The sequence below is a fragment of the Corylus avellana genome, chromosome ca5, assembly GCF_901000735.1.
Source record: "Corylus avellana chromosome ca5, CavTom2PMs-1.0".
NCBI lineage: Eukaryota > Viridiplantae > Streptophyta > Magnoliopsida > Fagales > Betulaceae > Corylus > Corylus avellana.
In genome coordinates, this window is record NC_081545.1 from 30259771 (window position 1) to 30275874 (window position 16104).

Here is a 16104-nt window from a genome sequence, read left to right on the forward strand (position 1 = left end):
AGGGATTGTAGAAAAATGAGAAGCTAGATTTCTGCAAAAGCAACCAACCAAATTTTGAAGCACAGATGGCTGCACCATGTAAAACCTTAAACACTTCTCTCTCGATTTTGCTGCAAGGGGCATGACTAGGGCTGACAGATGGGCGATAGAAGCTGCATACACTATAGACATTTTGATCACAAGCCCAACTATGTCCCATTAGCCATGGAAGTTTCTTAATAACTGGAAAGCGCCGAGTTTGTCCCCAATTCTTACAAACAGCTCGAAAGTATATTTGGTCAAGAGCATCAAGTCTTCCAGCAATTATATCTAAAACATTGACAGGAAGATCAGACCATTCTCTACATTCTGCTCCATTTCCCTCGAAACCAATTATGTTGTGCCTCCGTCGGTTGATCATTATCACGGTATCCCTTGAGCTACCCTTCAAAAAATTCACCTAATCCAACTCATCTGACTAATCACTTCTCCAAAATTCACTCAATCCGCCAATCAAATTCCAAGTGCCTGTATGGGTATGAGAAGTGCAGTGTTCACTTGAGTCTTGGACAAGGAAGAGAATCTAATAGCATCATAAGGTGAAATTAAAGTAGCAAACACTTGTAGCAGTGATTAATTGGAACCCCACCCAAATTCAAAAACCTAAAACTAATATGTCTGTCTCAAATGGCAAACCCCATGGAAGGAAACAACAAAGACTTGGGTCAAACCAAGAGAATTCTCACACAAAATTAGAATGCAAAACTTAATTAAAAGACCCTTTTGCAACTGATATATAAGCATAGATCATCATAATGAGAATTTTCTGGACAGAAGAAGAGAAATGAAATATAAATTTCATAATCACAAAATTCAAAGTCAACCTGTCCTCTAAAAGATTTCTGAACTTACCATCGGAGACTGAGGAAAGCGAGGTCGGCGACCGTCAAATGCGACAATTGGTATTCGCTTCGTCGTTTGATCACTTATGTCGTAAGCTGTTCTTTCTCAGTGTCTCTCTCTCTCAAATGGTGACTCTGTCTTCGTTACTTACGCTGTAAGGCCTGAATGGTGCTATTTTCACAATCTTGTATACGCTTATTCGTTCATGGGTTGTGAGACAGGTTCGTGAGATTAGTTTTATCCCATCTCTTTGTATGTTTTTTGTTTTTCTTTTTAACGGATAGGTACTAGGAAAACAATGGGCAAGACACTTTTATCCTCCTCATATTATTGTTGACTTATATAATCTTACTGCACAGAATTGATAATTTTTTATGTAATTATCGAATCTGACACGAATGTAATTCAAAATTAACTAGTTTGAGTTGAAGAGTTTAACCATTTTTTAAAAAAAAAAAGAAAAAAAAAAAAAAAAGAAAAGAAGAAGAAGGTGTTTAGTATTTGTTTATTTATTTAAAAAATACAAAATACTTTCTAAAAAGTAAAATTGCAATTTTTCTAGTAAAATCTTAATCTTCGAAACATTTTCTCATACCCTACCAAACATAGCGAACGACGAAGGCTTCTCTTCTGCTCCACTGAAGTTGCGAGAAAACTCAAATCTCAGAGCGAGAGAGAGGAAGAGAGGCAATTTGCGATTGCAGAAGAGAAGCAGCGATGAGGGGATTTGGAAGATTGATGGGGCGAGCCCTTTGGTATTCGTCTCAGCAACAAAGACTCCTAAGGCCTTCCGTGGAACATAGCTTACGCCTCCTACATGCTTCTTCTTCTTCCTCTTCTTCCTCAGCCGTAACGGCGTCGTATCTGGACAGCCAAATCGCCTCCTTTTCCTCAAGCCTCGCATCCCTGAGATCTTCCCCATTCGGAGGTTCCTCTCTTTTCTTTAAGTAATTCTTTCCCTATCGATTAATTTTATTTTATTTTTTCAATTATTATACAATTATTGTTGATAATATTATGGCGCAGGGCAGAGGAGGACCATGTTTATACAAACGCAGTCCACGCCCAACCCTTCCTCTCTGATGTTCCATCCTGGGGAGCCGGTTATGGAAGTTGGGAGCGCTGACTTTCCCAATGCGCGTGCGGCCATGAATTCTCCGCTGGCAAAAGCGCTCTTCGGAATCGATGGTCAGCTTCTTTCTGCTTTTGTTTTTCATGCGTTATGCTCTTTTACATGGTGTTCATTTGGTACGCTTCCTTTTAACGCAGGTATTACTCGAGTTTTCTTTGGATCTGATTTCGTTACGGTGACAAAGTCAGACGATGCTTCTTGGGATTTTTTGAAGCCCGAAATCTTTGCAGCCATCATGGATTTCTATTCTTCTGGGCAGCCACTGTTTCTGGACTCTAAAACTGCGGCAGCTAAGGACACTGCTATCGGTGAGGTATAACTTGTAACTTCGAGCTTAGATTCACGAACTTTATACTATTTTCTTTGATCTTAAATGAAGATTTGATTGCGTTCTAACTGATTAGCATTTGGTTTTATGAAGTAAATATTGCAATGTTTAAATGTCCCCTGAACAGTATGCTTTTCAATGTACAAAGGTCCTAACCTGATACTAGGATTATATATTTTAAAGTGTCGGGCAAGCATAGTTTGAAAAGATCTTGATTGGCCGGGGCGGTACAAGTCCCTTGGGACCTATGCCCTAGAGTTTGAAGCACCGATGTCATTAGGCCTTATGTTTTAAGACTTGATTTTTGTCTGAAACATGTGCCTTATACTCTACATGAAAAAGGAGCACAAACCTAATGTTCTTTTTAATTTTATCTTTCATTGTTATTTGGAAATTTTTGGGTATTGCTTGAGGAACAATGAGCCTGTTCGAAATTTCTCTTCTATGAGTAAAACTTGCATTCTAAGAAATTATAGGTTTTACTCTATTTGTGAGGCTGAATTGATTGGAAAGAGAGTTTGAGGAAGGGGAAATTTTGGAGATAGTGAAAGCTTTAAATAGTGATAAGGCCTTAGGCCTTGACGTTACTCTATGGCGTTCTTCCAAGCTTGCTGGGATGTTTTAAAAGAAGACATAATGAAGGTCTTCCATGGTTTCCATGCTAGAGGCAAGTTGAAGTGAGCCTAAATGCTATGTTCATTGCTCTCATTCTGAAGATTTCAGGGAATGTCAATCTTAAGAATTTTCTTATGATTAGTCTAGTGAGTGACATTTACAAAATTATCACCGAAGTTCTAGCTAACAGGCTGAAAATGGTATTGAAGAATATTTTTTCCAAGTCTTAGAATGCATTCATTTGGGGAAGGCAGATTCTAGTTCGGTTGTTATTGCTAATGAGTGCCTTGATGGCGGAATCATATTTGGGAAGCTAGTGTGCTCTGCAAATTTGATTTTAAAAAAGCTAATGATCACATTAATTGAGAATTTTTGTGTACATGCTAAGGAAATTTGTGGAAACATTATCACTTTGCATAGTCATTTCTTGTTTATCTTTTTTTATGTTTTAATGTCACCTCTCTGCCTTTACAAACACTTTTTCAGGTCTTCTTGAAAACTCAGATCTTACTATTTTCTAGTGCATTAGCTTGAATATTTGAATTGCTTGTAATGAAGTAGCATGTCATCCTGAGTTCTATATTGACTATTGAGTAGCTTGTCACCAGGAAAATAGAAAGAAAAAAGAATTAACCATTCTTGGTGAGCAATATGTTAGAGAAATGGATAAATTGAGGTGTCATTGGTTTGATTTGTAGCCTACAAATTTGCTTTGAATTTAAATTGTGAGATCACCTAGACCCATTTCAATGGACAAGTGCAGAGCGCTAGGGACAACCAGAAACTTTACTATTGGAACATAAATTCTGGAGGAAGTTGTTTTTATTTTTAATGGTTGTGGTCAATTAGTTTGATTGTGAATAAATCTTTGAGATATGAACCTCTTCGTTTGCTGATACAGGATGACTCTGAGACTGTAGCAATGATCAAAGAACTGTTGGAAACTCGTATACGACCAGCAGTGCAAGACGATGGTGGTGATATTGAGTATCGTGGATTTGATCCGTAGGTTTTCCTTCATCTTGCTGAAAATATCTTATGAATGTGTTTGAATTGAATATGCATATTTCATGAATTTAACTTGTCCACTCATTAAAAAAAAAAAACTTAATATGTACATTTTTATTTGTTTTTGTCGCTTAACACTAAGAAGTTTATGGGTATTATTTCTACAGAGAAAGTGGAATAGTGAAACTGAGAATGCAAGGAGCGTGTAGTGGCTGCCCTAGCTCATCTGTCACACTAAAATCTGGCATTGAAAACATGCTGATGCATTATGTTCCAGAGGTAAGTGATAAGTATTGATTGGAGTTAGTTTATAGACATTTGTCGTTGTTGCCTGACACCTTCCATTCTCCCTAGCCACTGATAAGAACTGGTATATATTTTTCCTTTGAAGATAGAAAAAGTTGCATAATCCTTAATCATGTGTGTGCATCTGAGTACTATTCCATGCTTGAGGAACATTTTCTTGTTGGGAAGTTGGGAACTCTTAGAAAGAATAAATAAAAAATAAAAAATCGGTCACAGCGCATGATATGTTCTAGCTGCATCAGAACCGATTGAGATTACTGAGAAGAAAAGATTGTTAGTTTTCAAGGTGTTAAAAAAGGTGAGAAATGCTAAACCCTAAGGGATTCTAGCTGGTTTTTTACTTAGCTCACATGGCAAATTATTTAGTTTTAAATTACATATCTTTTTTGCCCGTGCTTCTGCCCTACGCTTTTGGTAGTTTATGTTTTTACTGTGGTATCAAGTTATTGGCCAAAGGCTGGACATGTTTTCAGTTGTACTTGCAAGCGGGATCAATATTTATTTTCCCTTACTTTTTGTTTCCTCATGGAAATCTCCTGTATTTACAGGTCAAAAGTGTGGAGCAAGAACTAGATCCTGACGATGAGGAAGCAGCACTTACTGGCCAAATGGAGTAGGTGTTTTATTGGTTAGTTCTTGCAAGCCACACCTAGTGTAAATAGTGAGCTCATAAAGAGGACTTCAGGTACATGTTCTTGTACGGAGAAAATGTAACTGCATAACATCTTTTTCCAGGTAGAATATCAAGTGGTCTTTGCTGTAAGCTAATTGGAATCATATGTTTTGGAAGGGTGAGATGGGATGGCTGGTTGGCTACTATACAGGTCACCTTATTTATTTGCTTGGCATGAAGCTAATAAATTTTGGATATATTTTTTCTGTATTTCCTTGTTGACATGGCAAAGTTTCTGTGATATGTCGAATGGTTTTACTAGAAGTGATACGATGCGTCGATCTTGTTTTTTTTTTGGTATATTATTTCTTGCCTCTGCCACTAGAGTTAACGGTGTTAATTGAATAACGTTACAAGTCTCTCTTGTGTTATTTAAAAAATGATTTGATTTTTAAAATTATTATTGAATTTGTAATTGATCACTATTGAATTTTGATCAAATGGTGATTTTAAAAATTACATTATTTTTGTAATGACACAAGAAAAACTTTTAACATTACTCATGGTAGTTTATGACGATTCAAGGGAAATCATGCGGCAAAAAAATAATTGTTAGATTTATTTTTTAACAAGTGTCCCACATCCATACTAAAAAATGGGAGAAATGCAAGGGTTTCTAATGGGAGGTGAGCTGCTCGCAAACTTTTCAACCATGTGCTTCAATTTGATACATTTTTTCTTATCACCTCTTTATCACCTCAATCAAAAGTTCAGTTACCCAAAATTCAGCTATAGAAAAGGGAATACAAAGCCTTTAGTCAATCTCAAGCTTTGGAGTTGATCGGGACTCATCATCGTGTACTAGTGTTGGAATCCTTGAAAATTAAGCTTACGTATCGTGAAAACTCTTCTTGAAATTTCAACACGTTTCCCTGTCATGTCTAGAGGAAATATAAAGCAAATAGCGGAAAAAAGATGCAAACCATTGATTTAAAACGTAGACCAATTGAAGATTAATCATTTTGGCAAAGGAATAAAGAAAAATCAGGAAGAAAAAAAAATGTAACCAAGTAATTTGTATATCTATGTTCTCTTACGGAGAACCACATTACGTGCCGGTGCCGCTAGGTCTCAAGGCCCAATCTAATTGTTTAGAAAGCCCAAAAATGCCTGAAAAATGTATATACCACTAGACCAAGACCATGTTAGGACTAAGCTCGACAAACACTTCACAGCAGGTCTGAGATTGACAACTTGATGTGCCTTTGTCTCAATGAGACACATTATAGTCAATTCATTCTCTTGTCAGGTCAGATAACAACCTACCACACCATAAACAACTCCAAAAACAATCCTATGCTCCCTCAACAAGAAGGTCAGCTGGAAGCCTTAGGAGCCCTAGCTGAGAGAGGGCAAGGGGAAGACCCCTTCATCAGCCAAGCAATGATTCTAAGAAAACTAAGTCACTCTTTCAAGCCATCAGAGGCATTCTCTCACATCCTGCACATTACTACACCCACATACACACCCTTACTAGCTTTACCATTTCTCAGTAAAGGTTTTTACTAACTTGAGTGTCGGAGTATCTCCGGTTCTCTTGAACCGGCAGACTTTCTGACAACCTCTCCCTTATTTTGTATAAAAATTTCTTCCTGAAAAGCAGTTTGAGATCACTAGATGTCTTTGCACCAACATCTTACTTAAATACTAGCCGTATTCAGAATTTTCTATTCTAAATTGTTTTAGACATTTTCTAATAACTCACATGGTAGAAATAGTAATGCATCAGCAATGAGATGTGTTTTGGTTAACTATAATTGGAGGAAAGGAGCATGATCAAATCAATTGCAGAGCAAATGGCCGAGGTGACAACACTTTTCACAACTCACAAGCAATTGGATTTACTCTTTTAAGTGAATCAAGAAAAGAAAGCATAGGAATTGACACAATTAAGGAAAACCTCATTGAAAGCACAGTTCTGCCATTGGAGCAGCTTGGAGTGGTAGTTGAGTGTAAAGATTATTGCCACTTTCACGCCAAGGGCAAAACCTAACAAAACTAACCATCCTTACCCAATGACTTGAGTTGGCCAACGCCTTGAAAGAGAGAAAGAGGGAAAGAAATTGCAGTGAACCAGATGAAAGGCACTTATAGCCTAACACCCACCACTTGTATCTTCTATGGTTTGGAAAATAATCACCTAACATGTGAAACTTGGAGAACTGGGCATGACTTAAAATGATCATTCACTATTTTCTCAACATTCTATAAATATTTGTCATCAAGGGCTACTCCTCTTACAACCCACAAGTGAGAAAGAAGAAAAGTAGTGAAAAATGGGCATGCCAGGGCTGGCTTTTGCTGCATTGATCCTGGCAGCTACAGCATCCATGGCGTCAGCAGCATCGCCAGTCACATTTGTCTTTGGTGACTCCTTAACAGAAGTTGGAAACAACAATTACATGCAATATTCTCTTGCAAAATCCAATTACCCTTGGTATGGCATCGATTATGCTGGTGGGCAGGCCACAGGGAGGTTCACAAATGGGAGGACAATTGGTGACATAATATGTATTACTCTATTTACTTACCATCCACTTATGTTTTTGAATTATATGTTATGGGATAATTCTAATTAATCTTTTTGTTTTGAATTTGCAGCTCAAAAGCTTGGGATTTCATCACCACCACCTTATCTTTCTTTGTCACAGAATGATGATGCAGTCCTCAAAGGGGTTAATTATGCATCCGGTGGGGCAGGAATTCTCAACGACACTGGGCTTTATTTTGTAAGAACTAAGAACCCATTCTTTTAAGCAGGATTTATTATGCTTTTTAAGTTGATTAAACAAACCACAAGTATTTCATTACATTACTGCCCATTTTTCTCAACTCTAATTTTCATGGTTTCATGCATTAATTAATGTAGATTCAAAGATTATCCTTCGATGACCAAATAAATTACTTTGCAAAGTCCAAGGAAACAATCAAGACTAAAATTGGAGAAGTGGCTGCCAACAAGCTTTGCAATGAAGCCATGTACTTCATTGGAATTGGTACTTAGTAATTCTTAGTATCATTCTCCCACTTCCTTATTCTTCCATTTTCATGGTGTTTTTGTCAGAAAGCAACAAAAATTTGTGTTTTTTTTTTTTTTTTCTTTCAGGAAGTAACGATTATGTCAACAATTTCTTGCAACCCTTTTTAGCAGACGGTCAACAGTACACACCTGACGAATTTATGGAACTCCTAATTTCCACCTTAGAACATCAACTTACGGTAAAATAAATTAACTCCCTTCTTGATACTTTCTTCTTCTTTTATGTATATATTTTTTTCCAAAGTGTGCATAAAAGTGATAACTAAGCCATTATTTTGTGAAGACTATTAGAGCCCGTTTAGTTTGCAAAATAGACTTTTGAAATGAAATGGCTATTCCCATGAAATAATCATTCTTTAATTTCTTTTGTTTGATAGGGGTATATTCTCGTAAATAGTTATTCTCATAGAAATGACTAATCACATCCACACAAGAATAGTTATCCCTCTAAAAAATTAGAGGCATAATTATTCCGTACGGGAAGGTCCGGAAGGACAAAGTTTTCCCAAAAAAACCTTTTTTTTTTTTTTTCAAATTTAAAAATAAAATAATAATAATAATAATAAAAAATCATGTTACCCCAAGGCCATCGAGGGTGGCCAAGGCCACCCCACAGTGAGATTCCGGGGTGGCTAGGCCACACTAATTCACATCGGGGGTGGTCAATGTCCCTGGGGCGGCCACACTCTTATGTAATCTCAATTATATAATATTATTCTTATTTTAGTTGGCCAAATATCATGTGTGAAAATGTGGACTTGTTATGTTAGAGGCTCTACCAACTTGGAGCACGAAAGATGCTATTTCATGGCCTTGGCCCTCTGGGCTGCATTCCTTCTCAGAGGGTGAAATCAAAGACAGGCCAATGCTTAAAGCGGGTGAATCAATTGGTTCTGGAATTCAACTCCAAAGTCAAAAACCTAGTAGCCTCTCTCAATGGCCGCCTCCCAAATGCAAAACTGATATTTGCAGACACATACTCGGGAGTTCTGGACTTGATCGAGAATCCCAGTGCCTATGGTAAACCCAAAACTGCTCCCTTTTTGGCCATGAAACATGCCAATTGTCTTAGAATGTTAACTCTTTTTTCTTCTGCAGGTTTTAAGATTTCCAACACATCTTGTTGCAATGTAGACACAAACATTGGAGGGCTCTGTTTGCCAAACACCAAGTTATGCAGCAATCGCACCGAGTATGTGTTCTGGGATGCATTCCATCCCTCCGATGCAGCAAACGCAGTGCTTGCTGAGAAACTTTTCTCCACCGTATTTTCTGATGCGCCTCCCATTGCTCCCACTCCCTCAGAATCAGTCTAAAGTAGAGAGTTTTATACCCTTAATGCGGAGCAGAGGGTTCATGTATTCATACTATTTGCCTATGGAAGCCAAGATATGATGGTTTATTCAACCCATGGCAAGCCATAGATCAAGCTACTTAAAATGCTTAAGTTTTGAATAACAATGATGTTTGCTCTCCAAATGGGATTTCCCAGAATCAAAGTAATTTATAATTTCTTTAAAAAAGAAACATTTGAAGAACAAATTTTCAAAAGAAAAAAAAAATCAATTCAAAAACAAAGAAACAAAACTCTTTAGAAAATACTCAAGATTTATCAAAGAAAAAAAAAAGTTAGGTTGCTCTCAGTTTACGGGCCATTGTTTTCCACATGAGAGAACTTGAAGGGGGAAACCCTCTCGAGAATAAGCCGAACACACTTAAAATGCTTGACAGAGCCTTCCTCTTCTCTCTATCAGAAGAGGAATTAACCTCCTGCTCATAGAGAAAAGAGTCATCAAGCACCCATCAAGCACAAAAAGTGCTTGCATTGGCTTACACCAGAGAAAATCATAACCCAATCTCGCTCTCTCTTCGGTGTGGTTAAAGCAAAATCTATCATCATCGAGCACCCAAACTCAGACACAAACATAAATAAATAAATAAATAAAACAATAGGTGATTTCAGAGGGGGTGTGGAACCTACGAGAAAGGGCTAGAATCCACTGAGAATCAGGAATCCACCAGTCCAGAGGTACTCAAGAATTTCGCATCTCTTCGTATCCCTCTATTGCTATCGATAAGCACAGAGAATCATAGTGTAGAATCGATGCTCTTCACATAAGGAGGATTAGAAATCACGAAAAACAAATTCAAGGAAAGAAAAATACTGGAAAGAAGAGGCTGGTGGGGGAAAGGAAGGTAGTTGATTCTTATAGATGGGAGAATTAGGGTTCGTGAAATGGGCTACTTAATTGACCCCAATGTTTTCCAAAATTACATTTTTGGTGGGCTAGTTCATCTTTCGCGGGTCAGGGCTGAAAATTTTGGATCCTGATAGTAAATGGGTTTGATATGGGCTCACCTCATGTCATTGGATTCATAGACGAATTATGTTTAATTGGTTTAGGCCCTTTTCCTTTAGGGTGTATGAATCATACAGGCTGGGACTTTTTTTTTTTTTTAATAAACTTGGGGGTTTGTATTGAATAGTATTAGTTGTTTTCTGGATCCAAATTTTTTTAGTAACATAGAAAAAAAAAAAAAAAAAAAAAAACAACAATAACAACAGAAAACCAAACTAGGGAAAGGGGGTGAGTCTATCCCACTTACAATTTGGATTGAGGGGAGAAGAAGAGATATGAGAATGCGGCCAGAGTTACCCCTAGTTGCGGCCATTTTGCCGTATAGTGGACACAAAAGTTTATACTTTTGTTAATTTTTTTAGTAACCAATAAAAAAGGTTGGGATAAATCGATGATATCCAAAATTAAAGAAGAGATTTTCGAGTCCTAGATAATGTGAAGATGATGAAGAGCCATGATAACAATTTAAGAATCACATTCAAGGATGAAGAGGCTTAACTATAGTATGCTAAAGAGGCCACTAATTGTGTTGTCAAAGCTTCACCTTCATTCGGAAGACAAGGCGTGTCTAAAAACTATCCAAATTTGCAATGCCATTCCTAAAATAATTTTTATTTCAAGTTGGTCCCTGTATTTTTCAAAAAAAAAAAAAAAAAATCCACTCAAAACTTTGTTGTTGAAGTGTAGAGGAAGTGCTAAAATATTTATTCATTCGTATTTTGCTTGCATAAGTTGTCAAGAATAAGATTCACATAAGAGAGGGAATACTTCATCTATCTTCTTCTAGAATGAGGACACCCTAACTCTAACAATTAACAAATTTCATTTATTTGTATTGTGCAGCGGCACATATTTCGGTAAGGGCCTGTTTAGGATTGCGTTTAAGGGGCCTAAAAGTGCTTTTAACACTCAAAAAGTCCATTTGAAGTTTGAAGAAAAAAATTCTTGTTTGGTAAAAATTAAAAACGCTTTTAAGGGTACAAAAAGCTTAAAAATTGCTAAAACGCACTTTTGACAAAAACTCTATTTCTCAAACACTATTCCAAACAAGCTCCAAGCTCTAAGTAATAAAGATATAGTTGATTACCTCAAGCCAGTTTGTTTCTCTACAAAATGACATATTTTGGATGTAAAGGAGAAGAAGCAGTTGAAGCAATGTTTTAAGAGGAACAAGTATGCTGGCCATAAAAGAAGAATAATGGATCATAATCCATTTGAAAAGAATAACAATGTAGATGAAGCCCCTTCAGCTTGTTTTTGTACAAAATTTGATTGGACCACTTTCTCTAAACTACCTGTTCACTAACTGAACAATCTCCAAAGGGGAAAAAAGCTCCTCCAAGAACCATCTATTTCAAAACTTTTGAACGAGGGCTGCAGTAGGTTCCATCTACAAGAATACTAGACTCCATATTAGAACTCTGATAACCATGAAGATGCTTGTTAAACCACTGATGTGAATACTGTGGCCTGAGGAGTCTGAACTTGTGGAATTCATGGATGGAGCTGTGATATTTACCAAGGAGCCATTCTTGCCAACACTGCAATAACAACTTTTTAATCAAAATCAAAACCATAGGGGAAAAACTTGAAAAAATGTTAAATGTTGGTCATAAAGAAAATTGAACTTTACCTTCCTGCAAATATACAAGAACCATGACCTGCGTTGTTCAAGCAACAAAACTGTTAGAACTTGATAATGCATTATTGAGTCACATGACCTGAGAACTCAAATAAAAATCAACAAAAGAAAGAAATGAAGAAGAAGAAGGAAGGTATATATGATCTTACTTGGATCTGTGGTGGTGATAGCAGCCACCCCATTGAAGTCACACGACCCAGAACTCTTCCTCATCTGATTATAGTAAGTGTCAAAAGCATAAGTCGCATGAGAAAGCACATTGTCTGGTTCATAGCATGGTTCTCCCTGCAACAAAGGTGAGCAATCCACCTTGCCGGGTCCACAAGCCCAATCTAATGCAGCCTGCAGCATCTTTGGATCAGCACCATCCCTTGCAGTACAGTAAGTTTGGTTCGTAGTGTCATTTGCTAACACCATTCCTGATCCTGTCAAGTGTAAAATGTAAATGGGCGCCCCATTTGCATCAAACAATCCCCAGTTCTTCTCTGAGACCGGCCCAGGCTTCATATCCTCATTATAGAGCTCATAAATATAGGTACTAACAGCAATTCCAGGGTGCTTGGGAGTTCCAGTTTTGTTCAGCACATGCCTTATCAAATTGCTGTTATAGGTGTTGGCATTTTCTGATGTTGCATCAGGTTCATTAGAATCACCTTTTGAGGGCCATCCTGATTCTGTCACCATCACAGGAATGTTGGTGAAATTTAGAAAACCCATGGCAAAGTATGCTGCATCAACCATTGCATCAAAGACGTTGGAGTAATGGAGAAGCGTATTAGCATCAACAGCTTCTTTATTTGGAGGAAGAGGCTTGAAGAGTGAATAATCTAAGGGAATTACACCATTTGATTGCATATAGTCATAGTAAGGGTAAATGTTGAGCATCAAATATGAGCCTGTGGACTGCAAGAAATTCAACATGGGGACCAAAACTGGATTCCATGAGCGATTAAAGAAGGCTTGAGAAGGAGGAAATGAATCAAGGATAATGGAGGAAGAGATAGGTGTTGAAACTTTAATTTGACGGTCAAGATTGGATGCCACAAGGGCTGAATGAATGAACTTGAGGGCATTGACAAGGACTGTTGCTGCATTTGGAATGGTAGTTAGCACCTCAGAACCAATAGATATGGCCGTGATATTGGTGGCTGGGTAATGTGCCACGACATTGTGGGAGATCCAGTTAGCCGCAGTGGAGTTTGATTGGCCAATTCCAAGGAGCTGTTCATTTGGGACAGAGACCATGACTTGGATGCCTGTGTTTGCAAGAGCAAGGAGCATCGCACGGTCAGCATTGTAAAGGCGGATGTGTCGGATTTGCTGGGCTTTGAGGAGGGCTACTACTTGAGTTGGATGTGGCATGTCTGAGAGGTCCGTTCCTATGTTCACACCAATAAATGCATCTGCAAAAATGAAACAACAACCATTGTGATTTTTCATTTATTTGAAACATAAATTTTCGTAGTTTGTACAACCATGACTAGATGAAAATTGTAAACAACATCTGGGAGGACAATATGAATTTGGTTTTTCTAATGAGGATATATTAACTAGTATTATCTAACTCATACTAGGCTTAAGCTACAAGATCCCAAATTTGAGACCCAACAATTTTTGGTTCATAACATGAATGAAAGTGGACAACTTGCCACTATATATCTAAGCTACAAAAATTGAATCAATATCAGCTGGCAGTATGTGTAGGATCAATTGAAACGTAAGTGTCCTGCAGAACAAGTGAGCATATTATCTGGTAATTAGTACCTATTGCTAACAATGGCAGAAAACAAACTATTAAACAATGTTTGCCTTATTCTAGATGATGAGGCTTTCAAATGCTGAAGTATCAGCATTAGTAAGAAAACAACATACATATCAAATGTTGCAGCAAAGCACCTGCAAGTGTTGCAAGAATCAGATTCTTAATTTCTTAACCATAGAATCCAACAGAACTTGAAACTTCTGTGGCTATGGGCAAAAGATCTTAGAGTAGAAGATCATAGCAGTAGATATAAAGATTGCCATTAAAGACAACAACTCCAACCATTAATAGACTATTTTAAGGAAAAAAAAAAAAAAAACATTTTGGCGGATCAAACATTAGCGAATCAAAAATCCTCAAGCCTTTACAATGTTTTTAACACATTCAGTCCAACAACCTGGCCTGTACCAAATTCAACTTGATTTAGTAGCCAACTTTTGAGAAACTATCCAGTTCCAAGGAAACCGTCAAAAGATAATCTGGCCATGATAACAATTTCCTATAGATTCTAACGACAAACAAGAACAGTTTAATGCTTTCACTTTAGGGGGAGGGGACCAATTTCATTTATTGACCCCAACCGTATTCTAATTGCAAGGAATGACATTTTTCTTTTCTAATTGTAAAAATAATGAAACACTGTAAACATTATGCAGTGTGGGGTTAAATCTCAGATGGTGCTATTGTTTTTATTTGAATTTACAGTAGACACCATATAAAAATAAAAAATATCAATGCATGCATACACTGCAAGTGGGTAGTACGGATAGATGCAATATAATATATGGTCATAGAATGCAGCACCCATGCCTTCAACAAGTTCTAAGCAAAAGTGCCTAAATTCTCCAACCCTTGACCATTTACACTACCAAGGTAAAGGCCACTAACAAGAGTAAGATAAATAGGGGTTGAAATCCGAAGAAATGCCCCATGAGCTGGAAGACATTTAGACAAATAACAATGCTAGTCTATTTTTTATCTTTTAATACATAAAAAGAAGGAGATAATCTAAAATGTCAGAGACTAGGGCATTGATGTTCACAAAACCTTATGTTATTTTCGTTTATACTCTTTTGTATAAGGCACATCTTCATTTATACTCTAGTTCCAGGTAATACTTATTGGGAAAAAAATCCTCTCAATTCGAAGCGAAGAGGAGAAGAACCATTTCATAATCAGAATTTTCCGGCATCCAATGATAAATACGTTGACTCACCATTTAAAAATTTAAATGATGTTACGTCGTCATCGTCAGATACAACAATATTAAATCTTCTGTAACTCCTCCTCGCTTCAAGTGAAATGGAGACTGGAGAGGATCTTTGTCTATATTTAAGACCCCCCCAACTTCCCCTTCTGTCCTCCTTTATTACACTTTTAATATTTGACCTACTAAACGTCATAGGCAAGAAGACACCGACTTTTGGACCCAAAAAACAGAAGAAGAAGAAGCAGAAGAAGAAGAAGCTACACACACTCACAGAGAAGCCATTTTATTTTCGGCACATGCCCAAGCTTTAATAAATTAATTTTCCCTTAGTATGTAATCCTCCAAAGGGGGCTTAAAGCAAGGAGGGGTGACTACAGACAAAGACCTCAAACAGAACACATGCAGAATAATGTCAGCTCATTATAACCTCTAAGAAACAACAGAGACATCATCTCAATCTTAAGTGAAACCAACAATCAATCAAAAAGTGAAATACCAAAATCAAGCACTTTTAACAGAGTAAAAGAAACAAAATATATATATACATATATACAGAACGCACGCATCAGAGAAAAGTAAGTCACCTTCATCAGCTGCAACTGCAGAAGCTGCAAAGAGAAGAAGAAGAAGAATAAGCACAGCCATTATTCTTCAGTGGGGGAGCCCTCAAAAGACAGAGCCTTCAAAGATATCCAACAATTAAGAGAGAGAGAGAGAGAGAGAGAGAGAGAGTTGAGTAAGAGTGTGAGAGTGGAAAAACTACTAAATCAAGGAAATATAAAGTGGGGTAAAGATGTGGGAAATACAAGACGGAGGGGAGTGTGGGTGGTACCCACAAATCACGTGGAAAGTTTTTGTCTGGTTGATCTGACGGTTAAGGAATCATCTGCCGAGTCGGACAGTGATCAAGGAGAGCAGTGGTGAAGAGAATAGAGTAGAGATAGATGCCCCAAGGGCCGAGGCCCAAGGTCATTTGTTGTTGTTAAATTAGCCGTTGCAAAGCTTTTTCAGTTTTGTTGGTAGTACCATTTTGCCTTGGAGCGTTGTCTTTGTGTTTAATATGCGCGTTTTTTACGAGGTAAAACTGAAAAAAGGTTGGATCGCATACTCTACATAAACAGACAAAGAACAGCTCGAGTAGGGACG

The 16104-nt window shown here is 37.4% G+C and overlaps 3 protein-coding genes across 5 annotated transcripts; 2 read left to right on the plus strand and 1 right to left on the minus strand.

Moving 5' to 3' along the window:
* The first annotated feature begins 1470 nt into the window (after positions 1-1470).
* On the plus strand, positions 1471-5154 carry LOC132183321 (nifU-like protein 4, mitochondrial). Of its 2 annotated transcripts, none has more exons than XM_059596730.1 (7): positions 1471-1810; positions 1909-2070; positions 2152-2327; positions 3859-3962; positions 4133-4244; positions 4820-4899; positions 5007-5154. In XM_059596730.1, exons 1-6 carry the CDS (start codon positions 1600-1602, stop codon positions 4886-4888), a joined length of 834 nt encoding a protein of 277 aa, XP_059452713.1. In that variant the 5' UTR covers positions 1471-1599; the 3' UTR covers positions 4889-4899; positions 5007-5154. The 2 variants fall into 2 exon arrangements, with proteins under 2 accessions (XP_059452713.1, XP_059452714.1); XM_059596731.1 differs by having other exon boundaries at positions 4820-4884.
* Positions 5155-7209: 2055 nt separating this feature from the next.
* LOC132182723 (GDSL esterase/lipase At5g37690) lies at positions 7210-9466 on the plus strand. Of its 2 annotated transcripts, none has more exons than XM_059596046.1 (6): positions 7210-7455; positions 7546-7673; positions 7814-7940; positions 8051-8163; positions 8755-9004; positions 9083-9466. In XM_059596046.1, the coding sequence occupies exons 1-6, from the start codon at positions 7221-7223 to the stop codon at positions 9298-9300; spliced, it is 1071 nt and encodes a 356-aa protein (XP_059452029.1). In that variant the 5' UTR covers positions 7210-7220; the 3' UTR covers positions 9301-9466. The 2 variants fall into 2 exon arrangements, with proteins under 2 accessions (XP_059452029.1, XP_059452030.1); XM_059596047.1 differs by having other exon boundaries at positions 8096-8163.
* Positions 9467-11529: 2063 nt separating this feature from the next.
* On the minus strand, positions 11530-15701 carry LOC132180936 (glucan endo-1,3-beta-glucosidase 2). Its single transcript, XM_059593944.1, has 4 exons — positions 15543-15701; positions 12136-13389; positions 11978-12005; positions 11530-11885 (listed from the first exon to the last, which is right to left on the minus strand). Exons 1-4 carry the CDS (start codon positions 15601-15603, stop codon positions 11735-11737), a joined length of 1494 nt encoding a protein of 497 aa, XP_059449927.1. The 5' UTR covers positions 15604-15701; the 3' UTR covers positions 11530-11734.
* Between the last annotated feature and the right edge of the window lie 403 nt (positions 15702-16104).